The sequence below is a fragment of the Spinacia oleracea genome, chromosome 5 (assembly GCF_020520425.1).
Source record: "Spinacia oleracea cultivar Varoflay chromosome 5, BTI_SOV_V1, whole genome shotgun sequence".
Taxonomy (NCBI): Eukaryota; Viridiplantae; Streptophyta; class Magnoliopsida; order Caryophyllales; family Amaranthaceae; genus Spinacia; species Spinacia oleracea.
In genome coordinates this window covers 30,463,077-30,479,015 of record NC_079491.1, presented here as the reverse complement: position 1 = coordinate 30,479,015, position 15,939 = coordinate 30,463,077, and the positions used below count along the sequence as shown (strand labels likewise).

The following is a 15,939-nucleotide window of genomic DNA, read 5'->3' as shown; positions in this document are numbered from 1 at the left end:
TAGATAATATAATCCAATTTACTCTCCTCTTCTAAGCTAGCTTGATTTTGTTAAACTCGTCCTCACCGTTCTCTTGGGACGATCCCGAACTTACCTCTATAATCAATATAGTTGGTTAGTTAGGTGTTTCTATAAATTTTGTTTGATTAAGTGGCTTTCGTATAACGACGCGAAAATCGCTTGTCAACTACCCCCATCTATCAGAATATGATGGATTTTCCTATTTGCAACATTCAGGGCTAACACCATGGGGTCATCATGGGGGTAGATTATGCCTTTGCAATCATCCTCTATGAAGGTGCATTGTGGAATCCTTGGAGGAGCGGGCCATTTGCCTGCGTTATGGTAGTTGACCTAATGTCTGAATTCGTTCACACTAGCCTTGGCTCCACTGGCTATGGTCCCAGCATAAACTGGTCCTCCTGTTATGACTAATATATCTCCTGACCTCTTTTGATCTGCTGGGTGGTTTTTCTTGTGATCCAACTTCTTGTTTTCAAACTTGCCATCATTGTCCCTGTTCTCATATGTTCTGCTATATGAGCTTTTTGCCTTTAACTTTGTTAGATACCCCCTTCGAATCATATCTTCAATGTTATCTTTAAGGTGAGTGCATTCCTCTGTGAGGTGACCGTGATCCCTGTGAAAATCACATTATTTTTTTGGGTCTCTGTACTTGTTGTACATCTTAGGTGGCCTCTGCCACTTTTCATCTTCCTTGCTAATGGCAAAAATCTAAGTTCTAGATGTGACCAAAGGAGTGTATTCATTAAATTTTCTTCTCTTCTCATCTCTAAATTCACTAACCTTGCCTCTGCTTGGTCCACCCCGCTCATTTTTGGCCTGGTGGTTGTCCCTTCTGTCTGCATATTCTTTTCTGTACGGCTCCTTTCTGTTCTGATTAGTGTAGTTATTCTCACCTGCTACATATCTACGGGAAGTTGCTTTGACAATTTCTTCGCTTTTTATGAACTCATTTGCCTTTCCCAGTACTTCCAGGGCTGTGAATGATTTTCTACCCAGATAACTCTTGAACTCTCCATCTTGCATACCGGACATCATTGCCAGAACTATCACCTCCTGTTGCAACTTGATTATATTCGATGCCTCCATGTTGAACCTGGAAATATAGTCTCTTAAAGACTCTTGCGACCCTTGGACAACTGACATCAGTTCTCCCGTCATCCTCTCCCTGGCGATATTGGCCACATACTGGGTGCGAATAAAATTGCTAATTGCCGAAAAGACGTTATCGTCCCCTTGGGTATTTTGTCAAACCAGCTCTGCCCTATCCCCTCAAGTGTAGAAGGGAAAACTTTACACCACATGGAATCTGTGTTGGTATATAGCATCATGTGTCCCCCGAAGGATGAAAGATGGTTAACTGGATCTGTCTTTCCAGCATACTTGCAGGTGGGAATTTTTATCTTTTCCATTCTCTAATCACAAAAAGAAGAATTATCAGGTTTAACTACAACTTGAATGGGGTTCAGAATACCTGATGTGGAGTGACGCCTTGGACTGGGTATCTGCTCTGTCCCTGTCATGGGTCGGGCTTTGCTAGGTGTGATACTTTCCGCTTCATAATCCTGACTGTTTGCCCCCTCCATATCCTGCTGCAAATTTCTTCTCCAAACATGGGGGCTGTTTTGAGGCCTGGGGCGTGTCCTCCATTGCCCGACTTCGGTCTCTGGAGGTGGCCTTATGGCTTGGGTCTGGGGGGGGGGGTTGGGTTAGGAAAGTCAGAACTTCCAGAGCTGTGCGCATCTGGTCTGGTGAGAACTGAGCTCCCATACGTGCTAACGAGGCAGAAATTGGGACTTGAATGTTCTGACTTGGGGTCGTCGTAGTTATGAGTTGTGGTGTTTCTTTTGGCTGCCCGACACTTTGAGGCATGATGAATTGGGGTATTGCAGTGGGTCTTTGATTGTTTTTGGAAGTAGGTGGTTCTATTTGTTGGATTATTGGCTCGCTTGACTCTGTCATTGTCTGTGGGCTGGATGTTTTAGAGAATGAGGCTTAAGAGAATGCCCCTCCTTCTAGCGCCACTTGTTCTGGGTCTGGAACCGGAGAGACGCCCTGAGTGAAGATGGTGTCCTGTCAAGCAGAACAAACGTAAGCTAACCTCGGGGGTTTAACCGAGGAAACCCCCTCCGATGCCTAAGTCAGCAAATGAGCTAGTGTTCTTAGAGAGAGAAAGTAGAGGGAGTTAAGAATTGTACTTATATTGAACATGTCCGCAAAGAATGGATAGGGCGGTATTTATAGGCGTATTATTCAGTACTTTGGCCTATTCAGATGTTGCCGCGTATACGTTGGCGATGTACTTGTTATTTGTCATTTTGCTTAACGACATGCCTTTGTTGCCGTCTAGCAGATCGTTACCCCGCAGACCTATGGTCCTGCGTGGTCTTTTAAGCATTTGTGTTATTCTCGCTAATTATCTTTGCGGTTGCTCTGTTAGAGGGTTTTGCCATGTGGTTGACTCGTTCTGCTATGACCAAGATGGTCTGGTAGGTTGTATATATTCCCGTACAGTGTAAATGTATATGTGTGTGTGAAAAGAAAAGAATACATTTGTACACATTACAAGTAAAATTTTGATACAGAGGACAATTTCACCATTGACCATTTAACTATTCTGAGTCTCGATCTGGAAATAATACATAGATATTTCACCATTATAAAATTAAAATATAATCTGTACTACAAAGAGGTATTAAGATATTGTAAAATGTTACTTCCTCCATTTCTATATACTACATCTGTCCTTTTTTTTTTTGGGTATTGTAGACAAGTAAGCAAATAATATTGTGGTTGTTACTCCTAGTTTAGAGGAGATAATAATAGAAATCACAATTAAAAGGCACAGAGACATTTAAGGTGGTTAAAATAGAATCACAATTTAACCACCATTGAAATAGGAGGTATATGAGAAATTCGTTATCCTCTATCCATTTCTTAGCATCTAAACTCTTATAAATTCTCTAGGTTGTAACGTAGAGTTTAATACAATTCACATCATAAAAGGTTAGTTTAAGAAAAAAATATTTTTCTTACGTTACATTTATTATTTCCTTCATAGGGTTGTTTTTTTATCCCCAAAATAATATTTATTTGTGAGGTATCTATTTTATATTATCTACTAGAAGCCAAATTTTCAAGCTCTAATAATTGGTATCAGAGGCAGCAAAAATATTAGGTGGTTAAATTTTAATTTTGAAAAATGTTTATGATGTCTTGTACTAGTGGAATGTGAAAAGTTGGAAAATATGAAATTGAAAAGTTTAATGGGAAAAATGATGTTTCCTATTGGAGGATGCAAATGAAAAATTTGCTAATTTCGCAAAAGTTACACAAAGCGCTAGCGGGAAAACAACAAAAATCCGGAAATATGAAAAATAAGGATTGAGAAAAGTTAGATCTTGAAGCACGAGCATCCATAATCTTGTGCCTTGAGAGGGATGTTGCATTCTTGGTAAATGAAGAAGCAACGGCTGCAGGCTTGTGGGCAAAGTTAGAGAAAAGTTTCACGACGAAAACTCTAACAAACAGGATCTATCTAAAATCCAAATTGTATACATGCAAGGCGGAAGAAGGCGTCTCAATTCAGGAGTATATCAATAAGTTAGATAGGATTATATCAGACTTACAGGATATAGATGTGAATATTGATGGGAAGATCGCTCATGCTATTACTTCATTACCAAAGTCCTATGAATATCTAGTTCAAACATTGATGTTTGTGGGTGATACTCTAACCATGGATGAGACTAGAACATCGCTTTTAGCGGATGATCTTCGAAAGGTTGCTACAAGTGGGATGATGTCTAGCAGTGAAGGAGAATACAGGGAACAAGCTCAGGGATTTTTTACAACTAGAGGAAGGACCAATGAAAGAGCAAGAGGCAAGGGGGGGAAGTCTAGGTAAAAATCTAGACCTCTTGTGGAAAGACCATGTTTCAGATGTGGTGAGCTAGGACATTTTAAAGCAAGTTGCCCAAATAAGAAGGTTGCATTCAAGAGGTCGGACAACAACAATTCCAAAGGAAATTAGTAAGAAAAACAAGAGGCAATTAAATTTTTTCTCCAATGACGAGGAAGATTATTGTTATTCCGTTTCATAACTATGCACTGAAATATCTGGTAAGTGGATGCTTGATTCAGGAGCATCACACCATATGTGCCCAAACATAAAGTGGTTTACAACTTATCAAAGTTTGGACGATGGCAATGTTTTGGTGGGAAATGATCATTCTTGCAAGACTGTCGGGTTAGGTACTATCCGAGTCAAGATGCATGATGAAACAACAATAACCTTGAAGGATGTGAAACACATCCCAAATTTGCGGAAAAACCTTATTTCTCCTGGGTTAATAGAGAAAAATGGTTGCAAAATAGCCATTGAAAATGGCGTATTAAAATTTGTTCGTAGTTCCTTGGTAGAGATGAAGGGGATTCTTCAAGGTAATCTTTATCGTCTTTTTGGGACAATTGTTACAAGTGATTTAGCAGTTAGAATCAGTGGAAGTAACGACCAAACAGAATGCACGCGGATAAGGCACATGCGCCTTGGGTATATGTCGGAAAAGATCTATTGTTGGGTAGTAGATAAGGTTTGTTGAAGATCATGAATAAACCACAAATGAAATTTTGTATTGTGTGTATGGAAAAGCACACAGGGTGAGTTCTCTACAAGCAAGCACAAAAGCAGAGGGTTGTTGGACTATGTGCTTACGGATGTTTGGGTTCCGGCTAAAGTTTCTTCCAAGGGTGGTTCCAGGTACTTTGTTACATTTGTTGATGATTATTATGGATATGCTTGGATTTATTTTATGAAGCATAAGAATGAGGTATTTGACATTTTCTAGCGGCGGAGAGCAATGGTTGAGAACATAATGGGTAGAAAGCTAAAAACTGTAGGTCAGATAATGGTATAGAGTACATAGAGGGAGCTTTCAAGGAGTTTTGTGACCATGAAGGAATTGTGAGACACTGGACAGTCAGAGACACACCACAAAATAATGGAGTCGCAGAGAGACAGAATCGTACACTACTTGAGAAGGATAGGTGTATGCGCTCTAATTATGGGTTAGGAAAAGAATGGTGAGAAGAATCGGTTTCTACAACTTTCTATATAGTGAACTGATCCCCACATTCTTATTTAGATGGTGACATACCTTATAGGGCGTGGTCAGGGGAACATGCAGATTACAAGAGACTTAGAGTATTTGGGTCCACAACTTATTATCGTATGAAGGATAACAAGTTTGATGAAAGATCCACGATAGATTTATCCAAAGCTATGGTGCCAAATAATGGTGATGTCGGGACTATTTCAAATACTTAAGTGGTGGAGATAGAATCTAAAGACCAATCAGATTCTAGTCATGTTTAGGTGGAGCATCCTGGTGTTAGTCAAAATGATGAGGAGGAGGATCTTGAACATGAGGATATTCAGCGGGAAACGTACATGTGTTACAACAAAAACAACAACATGAATCTTTGGAAACCACTAGGCCAAAGAGGAATTATAAATAATTCTCTGAGTCATTATGGACAAGTTAACTTGGTATAATATGCACTCTCGATGGAGGATGATGAGCCGGTCACCTTCAAACAAGCTACGGACAAGGATAGAGAGAGTTGGTTGTTTGCCATGGAGGAAGAGATGCAATCTCTTAATAAAAATAAGACATGGAAGGTAGTCCCATGCCCGTTTGAAAGACTTCTATTGGTTGTAAGTGGGTGTATAAAATAAAAGAGGATCCTTTCAAGACCGATGGTATAAGATATAAGGTTAGGCTAGTGGCCAAGGGATTTGCACAGAAAGAGGGTGTTGACTACAATGAGATATTTAGTAGTAAAAAATAATTCTATTAGGGTGCTATTAAGTCTTGCTGCTCATGGTGATCTTGAGTTGGAACAACTTGATGTGAAAACAACCTTCTTACACGGTGATTTGGCTAAGGAAATTTATATGTATCAACCTGAGGGATACAAGGTTGAGGTTAAGACAGTTAGGTATGTAGCATGAGGAAATCACTTAATGGATTGGATCAATCTCCTTGCCAGTGGTACAAGCGATTTGATTATTTTATGTTAAAGCAAGGATTTTCTAGAAGTAATTATGATTGTTGTGTATACATTCGTAAACTTCGTGGAGATTATTATATTTATCTTTTATTGTGTGTGGACGATATGTTTATTGTTTCAAAAAGAAAGGTGGAGATAAATATTTTAAAAAAGTCAACTCGGTGAAAAGTTTTGGGCGCTGCAAAGAAAATACTGGGTATGGAGATTAGAAGAGAGAGATCAAACCGAAATTGTTCTTGAGATAGAATGACTACATTGAGCGGATAATTGAAAGGTTTGAAATGAAAGGTGCTATAAGTCAGTGGTAACTCCATTGACTCCACATTTTTAGACTCTCTGGTAAAAATTCTTCCATTACGACGAAAAATAATGCATACATGGATAATGTACCTTTTGCTAGTGCATTTGGAATTTTAATGTACGTCATGGTGTGTACACATCCATATATTTCACAACCGGTTAGTGTTGTTAGTAGATTCATGGCGAATCCGGAAAAGGCACACTGAAAAGCTGTGAAATGGGTTTTAAGGTACTTAAATGGTACTTTTGACACGGGTATGTGCTTTGGTGGAGATACATGTCAGGTAAATGGTTTTGTTGATTCTGATTATGCCGACGATCTAGATAAACGATGATCTACTACTAGTTATGTGTTCAAAATACATGGTGCTCCAGTTAGTTGGCAATCAATGTTACAAGCTACGGTGGCTCTATCTACAATAGAGGCCGAGTATATGGCTATGGAAGAAGGAGTTAAGGAAGCATTGTGCTTGTGGGGATTCTAAATGATTTGGGGTTGAAGCAGGAATGTGAGAATCTGAGTTATGACAGCCAAAGTGCAATTCATTTGGCTAAAATCCAGGTTCATCATGCTCGTATAAAGCATATAGATGTGAGATATCATTTTGTTCGAGATATGATAGAGGATGGTAGTATTTCTCTTATGAAGGTGAATACGACTGAGAACACCGCAGATATGTTAACCAAAGTTGTGTCAGGAAACAAGTTCCAAAATCGCATGGAATTACTAAACATTGTCCCGTGTTAGGTATTACATGGAAAGATAAATGGAACTACGATTGGTTTTATCCCGGTTAAAGGGTACGTAGGCAGTCATTGTCAAAAATGGTGCAATCGGATATGGATAACGCAATTTGTTCCCCTAAAATGTGAATGTCTTCAAATTGTGAACGAGGTGGAAAATTGTAGACAAGTAAGGAAATAATGTCGTGGTTGTTACTCCTAGTTTAGAGGAGATAATAATAGAATCACAATAAAAGGTAAAGAGAGATTTAAGGTGGTTAAAATAGAATAACAATTTAACCACCAGTGAAACAGGAGGCATATAAGAAATTCATAATCCTCTATCCATTTCTTAGCATCTAAATTCTTATAAATTCTCTAGGTTGTAACGTAGAGTTCAATACAATTCACATCATAAAAGCTTGGTTAAAGAAAAACTTATTTTTCTTACGTTACATTTCTTATTTCCTTCATTATGGTTCTTTTGTTTATTCCTGAAATAAGATTTATTTGTGAGGTAATCCATTTCGTATTATCTAGTAGAAGCCAAATTTTCGATGCGAGCTCTAACAGGTATCATGCACCCAATTTAACGGCTAATTAGTGGATTGAGATTTCTCTATTTTTTTATTTTAACAATGCAAATAACGTTTAATTATAATTTTTTCACTTTTATTTAAAATCTGGCATAGTAAAAATGTGAAAGATTTAATGCTCCAATGGAAAAATGTGAGAGATTAAATGACCCAACGAATTTTATTGGTTAAAATAATCTTTGGGCATAACTTTTGACATAATATTAAGGCATTTATGTGGTAATATAAAAGGAAAGATTTGCAATGTAAAAAAAATAGGCCACCCTAAACAAAATACATAAAAACAAAATGGGGCAGAAGGAGTAGTTGCAACCTCTTTTTCACAAAAAATTAAGAAACGAAAAATCAAACTTCTTTATTACGAGGGGCACGAAATGGAAAGTTCCATTACGAAGTATTTTATTTGGTAGGTGACGGCTAAAGAGTTAATAAAGAGAATCAAGTAGGGTATAAAGGTCATTCGGTCATTGCATACAAAAAAGTTTTTCATTTATAATGTGTTTCTAGTATAGTGATGCATGTTTCCATTTAAAAGTGTAGCAAACAAAAAGAAATGGTGTACATGTAGAAGTATAAGGCTAATGTGATTGTCCGCTTGATGAGAGTATTTTAAGGTGTATCCTCATTCCCTTTTATCAAGTAAGCTCTATATGCTTTTGATAGAGGTCACCTATTTAAGTCCATACTTAGGTAACGTTTGATTGACCATAGGAAGTAAATTTCATAGGAATAAGATTTTTCCATATATTCACATTTTCTAGGAAGCTAGTAATGAAGGAAATAATGCCCTTGGTCCAAGTATGCATATAATGTTAAGTCTAATAAATGCGGTTCAGTATTAATTAACAAGTTAATAATTCAGTGAGATCAAGTGAGCTGAATGCCTAGCTAGAGGCCGCTTCAGTTCAAGTGGAATTAATAATATTAATCCACAGATTACTCTTGACTGAACCCGTAGGGTCACACAAATAGTACGTAAACGGATCAAGTATTTAATGGCATTAAATACTCCATCTATGGATATTCGGAATCGACGGATCTTGGTCTCAGTGGGAGCTGAGATCGTCACAAAGCTAGAAATGAATACTCCGGAAACGATGATATTGCCGGAAACGGAAATATGGATCGTATCGGAAATATAAATATTATCCAAGTCGTAGATGTTGCCGGAAACGGAAACATGGTACGTATCGGAAAATATTAATGGAAATGGAAATATTGCCGGAATCGGAAATATTGCCGGAAACGGAAATATTGTCAGAATCGGAAATATTATCGGAATCGGAAAATAATTCCGGAAACGGAAATATTAAATATTTGTTCGATACGGAAATTAATTCCGGAATGGGAAATATTAAATATTGTTCGTATCGGAAATGAATTCCGGAATCGGGAATTTAATCGGAAGCGCATCGTACGAATTAGCATCGGACGAGACTTGCTAGACGAAGGCCCAGCACAAAGCCAGGCCCGCGCCCAGCAAGCCAAGCGCCCAACACGAAGCTGCCAGAGCCTCGCCAGGCCCAGCGCAAGGCCAGGCCTAACAAGGCCATGGGGCGCGCGCGGGCTGATGCTCGTGGGCTGCGAGCAGCGCCTGCTCGTGTGGGCCGTAAGGCCTGCGCGGGTTTTTGTGAAACTCGTGGTCGTGCACGCTCGTGTTCATAACGAATCCTAATCCTATCGGAATTCGTGCATTGATTAAATCCTAATCCTAAAAGATTAAATTTATTATTTAGAGTTCTAATAGGATTCTAATTAATAAATCCACATCCTAGTAGGATTGTAATTCCTTTCCATAAACTCTATAAATAAGGGCCTAGGGTGACATATTTGATAGAAGATTTTGAAGTATTCAAAAGTAAGATTTTTAAGCAAAAATCAGCCAAACACTTGCAACCCAAAATAGCCGAAAATCCTAAGTAACCTTAAGGGCGATTCTAGTTGGTCAAGCTTAAGGCGGATCCGGATGTGCTGTGGACTATCTACGGAGGGACGACACTTGGAGTATTAAAGAATTGTTCTTGTTCGGTTCGGGCGCAGCTAGGGAGGGCACGCTACAAAGTGTATGCATCTGAATTATGATAAATGATTATGTGTTAATAATATGTTTCCTGGCTTTATGGTTTTTCCGCATGATTTATGTTTATTCATATGTATCATAACCTTACAAGTAAGTGATATTGTTTGGCTGAATATGAGACGTTTCACTCACCTAAAGGAACCTAGGTAAGCAACTTCCTCCATTTTGTGGGGAGTACAGGTTCCTAGTAAGTATGACTTCCCACAATTTTGTAAACCAAACAAAACTACAACCTTTTGATGGGATTTATAGTAAATCAAGTTAACATATAAGCGGAATAATCCCGAATATGGGATTCATGTGAAAATCATAGTTTATGCAATACATACTTTTGTAGAGTGTACTCCCGAATTAGTTTACGAACACGATCGAGAAATCCAAACTTAGTTCCTCTACAAACATCCACCGACACGTGCAGATCCACCTTGAGTATTGATAGATTATATATCTATTCAAGGGTTAGGCTTTTGGGATGAACACACAATGGAGGCACAAAGAGAATTGGGAATCTCAAAGTGTGCTAGGCTGAGTGTATGTCAGTTATATGGAAAACAACAAAACACTAGATTAATGTTATAACCCTAAGGTTATAACACTAACCGACCAAGGCACAAAGGCCAAGACCGGCCAGCGGCCCCGCAAGCCCACGCGCACAACCATCGGCAATGGGCCTTAATTGGGTCGCGTCGTGGTTGCTGCTGCTACTGCTTTGATCCATGCGTGCACACACAGCCGCAAGGCCATGGGCATGCGCGCTGTTGTGTTGTCGCTGCGCTTGCCTCGCGCCAATGGTCCTTGATTGCCTTGCACACTCGACTCGTAGGCTCGTGCTCGTATACGTTCCGATGGTCTTTCGGCCAATGCTTATCGTATAGTATGATACGATCCATTGTCGTATGATACGACTATTATTTTTACCTAGCTTACAAATATACGTTATATGATATAAGATAACGCTTCAACGTCTTATCGTATGTTTACGTTTTCCAAACTAATTTCCCGAAAATCCATTAAATAAATTTCCAATTTATTTAATCCGGCGATCAGTTTTATGTCATTGGTGTGACCTTGTAGGTTCAGTCAAGAGTAAGTTGTGGGCCTGATAAGGATTAGAACTCACTGATTAGAAATATTGCTCTAAATAGTTGTTCCGATCACTTGATCTTACTTAATTAATTATTCGTAATTAATCTGAACCTTGGTATTAGACTAATGCACCTTGGGTGAAGGAAACATTTCCTCCAGTCTCCCACTTATCCTTTAGACAAGTGTGCATTCGCATTCCTTTCTCGCTTAGTGTTACTTGCTGAAGATAAGGTAAGATCCAAGCCATCCTTATTAGGTCCAGAAGTGTTTCTCGGATTATGGAGTTCAACTATTAAACTTTTACAGAAGGTTAAACCGTAACCATTATGAGCACGACCATGGATTTTCATAGTATCTAACTCTCCGAGAGGCCTTGTTACACAACAACACCATATCCTATCAAAGATAGGAGGACAATCCATTCTTGTAATATATGAAGGCTTACTTTGATTCATAATACGCCTGAATACTGCTTTTATAAACTCCTTTTACGGTGCGACGTTTAACGAGTATTAAAGCGAACTAATTTCAAACAAGAAATCATAATTACTCATGTTTTGAGGAATGGTTCTAATCACCACTAATGAGAATGACTTATGACATGACTTTAATCTCTTAAAGTGTTCTCATAGACAATTCGATATGAATTCCAATAAGCATCTATGCATAAGATTTCCGATTTTCAAGTCTTATTTAGTTCAAGAAACTGAATTATAAATCTACTTGCAATATAATCTTCATTGTTCGTCCATCCTTTCAAAGACCTTGATTAGGGAACCTTTGTGACTTTAATATTCAAGTTCACTTATGGGAGTTTCTTTATCAAAGAATCCATCCTTGATATCTCATTTGAATGTTTTGAATCACTTGGAATTTTAATTTTTTTACAAGTAAGGGAAAGATATATTAATCACCAGACAGTATTACAACTTAGTAAGTCAGACCAAGGACAACAAACCAAAACAACTTAGACTTAGGCTAAGTCTAAGTCTAAAACAAGACAAGGCTAATTACAAACTAATTAACCAACTTATATTGGCTGTACTAATTTTCTTGCTATGTATCTTTAGTACTATGTGCTTGATATCAAACTTGAGGCCTTCCATAAGGGAATCCACTGTAGGAACAAACGATCCCAAATAACTGAATTTCTTGCTTTCCACACCTGATAGAGAACTCTAGCAATAACAGCATAGAAAACCTTCTGCTTGAAAGAGTTCCTGCAGTAGGTTCTGAACCAATGGAGCACTTGAATAAAAAAATATCTTCTCATCATGACACCCAGCCAATCCAAGACTACAGTAAAGCACTCCTTGATGTAGGAGCATTCAAAGAATAAGTGCGCACTAGTTTCCGGTGCACCACTATAGATAGCACACAGGTTGTTATCACCAATGCCATATTGAAATAACTTGTTCTTGGTCTTTAGCCTATCAAGCAAGGCCAACCAGGTAGTAAACCCATGTGTTGGGAAGTGTGAACCTGTTCCAAACATACCTAGCTCGAGGAGCTTTAGCATGTTGAGTTTTTAAAGAATGATAAACCTCTTGATGGAGTATTTAGCACCATTAAGCCAAGAAGTAGACAAAAGCTTCTCAGTACACAACTGTTTCACCTTACATATATATTTAACAGCCCAACTGACAGCTAGAGTAGGAGAATATTGTTGCCATCTCTTATCCTTGATATACAGAGCATGAACCCACTTGACCCACATATTGTCTTTCTTTTTCTCAATAGCCCAGGCTAGTTTGCCAATAGCTGCTTGGTTCCAAATTGCCAAGTTTCTGAACCCAAGATCACCATGATCCTTATCAGTACAAAGTTTGTCCCAGATGACATTACCAGGTCTTTTGTCATCATACACACCAAAACATAGGTAAGACCTGCATACAACATTAATATTCCATATAACAACAACTGGAATAAGGAAAATCTGGCCCTAGTATATACTTATACTCATTAGAACTGAGTTGATGATTTGCATCCTCCCTGGAAAAGGGAGGTGTCTAGAGCTCCACACCTTGATTCTAGCAACCATCTTCTCCACTAGAATACCACAGTCACCAGCTTGAATCTTCCTGGAGATAATAGGCACCCTAAGATACTTAAAAGGCAAGTATCAAGTTGAAACCCAGAAATTGTACCAATTGCAGCATTAGTGCGAGGATCCATCCCACAACAATACATTGAGGATTTAGAGGGATTCACATGAAGGACAGTGGTTTCAGAGAACAGTCTGAAGACTTCAAACATAAGTTATACTGAATGAGTATCTCCATTTTAGAACATGAGGAGATCATCTGCAAAGCACAGATGATTGAGCCCAAGGGATCTACACCTAGAATGAAACCTAAATTGGGGGTGACTGGCCAGTGGCCACCAACTTCATAGACCTGGAGAAGTACTCCATCCACAAGGTAAAGAGTAGAGGAGAAAGGGGTCTCCCTGTCTCAACCCTCTTATAGGTTGGATTAGAGGCGAAGGAGCTCCATTAATCAAAATTGAGTATTGAGTGGTAGACAGACATGTCATGACTAGGTTCACAAAGAAGGGAGGGAAACCTAATTCAAGCATGATCTCCTCAATGAATTTCCATTCAAATGTATCATAGGCTTTCTTCAAATCAAGTTTCATCATACAACTTGGTCTCGTGGTCCCCCTGTTGTAGTGTTTAATAATGTCCTGACACATCAATAAATTATGCAGAATGGATCTGCCAGCAACAAAGGCTCCTTGATTAGGGGAGATGATTTCTGGAAGAAATTGACTGAGCTTTTTGCACATAAGTTTGGAGATGCATTTGTACAGAACTGAACAACAAGCAATTGGCCTAAAGTTCCCTATATAAGCTGGCACTATGACCTTAGGGGTCAAATAAATTGAAGTGATATTGATTTCCCTCAAGATTTTCCCTGTTAGGAAGAAATCATTTACAACCAAACACACATCTCTTTTAATGATGGGCAAGGCAGCTTTAAAGAACATGCTATTGAATCCATCAAGCCCAGGGGATTTGTTAATAGGAATAGAATCCAAGACCCCCTTAATGTCATTCTCTTGGAAATTGCAGTTAAGCAACCCCTTGTGGATATCAGTTAGCCTTTCCCCTTGATCCACAATGACTGGATTAACATGAGACCTATCCACCTTGGTATCACATAAAAGAGAAGAGTAAAAAATGGTGAAGGCCTCCTAGACCCCCTTAGAGGATTGAATCCATTCACTAGAAGTATTATGAATAAAATTGATCTTATTTTGTTTCCTTCTATGCTTTATGCTCATATGAAATAATTTATAGTTTTCATCACCTAACACCAACCACTGAGTTTTAGCAGTTTGGTTCAAGAAAGAAAGGTAGTTGGCATGTGCTTCTTTTTACTTTTCACCAGCAAGCTTCTCAATTGTGGCTAACTCACTATTAGTGGGGTCACCATGAAGGGCATTCTGGGCCTGCAATAATTCTTGATGACATTTAAGGCTAGTAGCTTCAACAGAAGAGAACCCTACTTTATTAAGAGCTTTCAAGTGAATATTGATCCACTTGAGCTTCTATAGAACCTTGTACATGTGGCACCCCTGAACCACTTTATCCCAATTATGCTGAACCAAAGGAAGAAACCCATATGCACTAGTCCACATGTTGTAGAATTTGAAGGGCTTCTTAATATGGGAAGACCTATAACAGCTTAACACCATGGGACAATGATCGAAGGTATCCTCAGGGAGACAAGTTGACTCTGCAGTACAGAAAACATCCTCCCAACGAGAATTTTCTAGCACCCTATCAATTCTAGAAAGCACTATATTGACCCCATCTTGCTTGTTAGTCCAGGTGAACTGCTTACCAACAAATTTAACCTCCAAAAGTTCACAAGAAGCCATACACTCCCTCATAGGCTGAATTTCTGAGAATCTAACAGGGGTCCCAATTCTATCCTCCATAGCCATGATTGAGTTAAAGTCCCCCATTATTATCCAAGGGTAGTGGATATTACCAGGCAGACCAACTAAGTCCTCCCACAACACCACCCTATCCTTCTTTTCAGACATACCATAAATGAATATACCATTGAAAGAAAGAAAGACAAATACCCTTAGGAGTTATGTGACAATGAATGAACTGGGAGCTCATACTCCTAATATCAACATCAAAAACATCCGGATCCCACCCTAAAATAATCCTACCACTAGCATTTTGACAGATATTTGTAGTGAAACACCAGCTAGAACAAACAGTAAGGTAAAGAGCACCCAATTTAGGAGCCTTTACCTTTGTCTCTAGGAAGCTGAATAGCTTATTTTGGTGTGTGAAAAGAAATTTCCTCACCTCCAGTTGTTTTCTTCTCCTGTTCAGTCCCCTCACATTCCAACAAGATATATTATCCATTAGACACAGGGGAATCCCACCCCAGGTCTAAAGAACCGGCAACAGTAGAGACATTACTCTTGTGTGATTCAAGTGCCACCCTATCCTCCTCTTCATGTAAAATCTGGAAACTATTCCTTGTCTGAACTGGCCTAAGTTCCTGACACTTTTATTTACTGAAACCAGTAGCTAGTGTAAATCCCTCCTCATCTATCTGAAGGGTGGTGTTTTGGGACTGTTGGACTGCAGAAGGCGCAGTGACGGTAACATGACCACTAGCAGGTTTAGAAGTCTTCATGATCCACACTTTCTTGAATTGAGCTTGCTTTTTATTGTGTTTGCAGGCATCATCCTTGTGGCCTATACCTTTGCATACACTGCAATCTAGTGGAACCCAATCATAGTCTACCTGTTGGTTCACCACCAAACCTTTTTCATTCAAGAGCTGGATAGTGGTGGGAAATAGTTGATCCATCTGAACATCTACTAGCACCTTAGCAAACAACAATTTATCCCTCTTTGATTTAGCTTGATCAACCTTGATAGGTTTACCAACTTGACCATCTATCTTGTATAGCCTCTTCTCCCCCCAGTTTTTGACATCCAGCCCTGGTGGAGGGTTTTGATAGTTTCTTTAGCACAGTTTACATCCTGAGACCAAGGTTTGATAATGAGTGGTTTAGAATCAA

At 38.9% G+C, this 15,939-nt stretch overlaps 2 protein-coding genes across 2 annotated transcripts; both read right to left on the bottom strand.

Moving 5' to 3' along the window:
- Window positions 1-354: 354 nt before the first annotated feature.
- LOC130461396 (uncharacterized) lies at window positions 355-1,436 on the bottom strand. The gene is made up of 4 exons (XM_056829489.1): window positions 1,279-1,436; window positions 808-1,192; window positions 686-717; window positions 355-640 (listed from the first exon to the last, which is right to left on the bottom strand). Exons 1-4 carry the CDS (start codon window positions 1,434-1,436, stop codon window positions 355-357), a joined length of 861 nt encoding a protein of 286 aa, XP_056685467.1.
- Window positions 1,437-12,409: 10,973 nt separating this feature from the next.
- LOC130461395 (uncharacterized) lies at window positions 12,410-14,853 on the bottom strand. The gene is made up of 4 exons (XM_056829488.1): window positions 14,443-14,853; window positions 13,278-14,031; window positions 12,940-13,127; window positions 12,410-12,823 (listed from the first exon to the last, which is right to left on the bottom strand). Exons 1-4 carry the CDS (start codon window positions 14,851-14,853, stop codon window positions 12,410-12,412), a joined length of 1,767 nt encoding a protein of 588 aa, XP_056685466.1.
- Window positions 14,854-15,939: the final 1,086 nt, after the last annotated feature.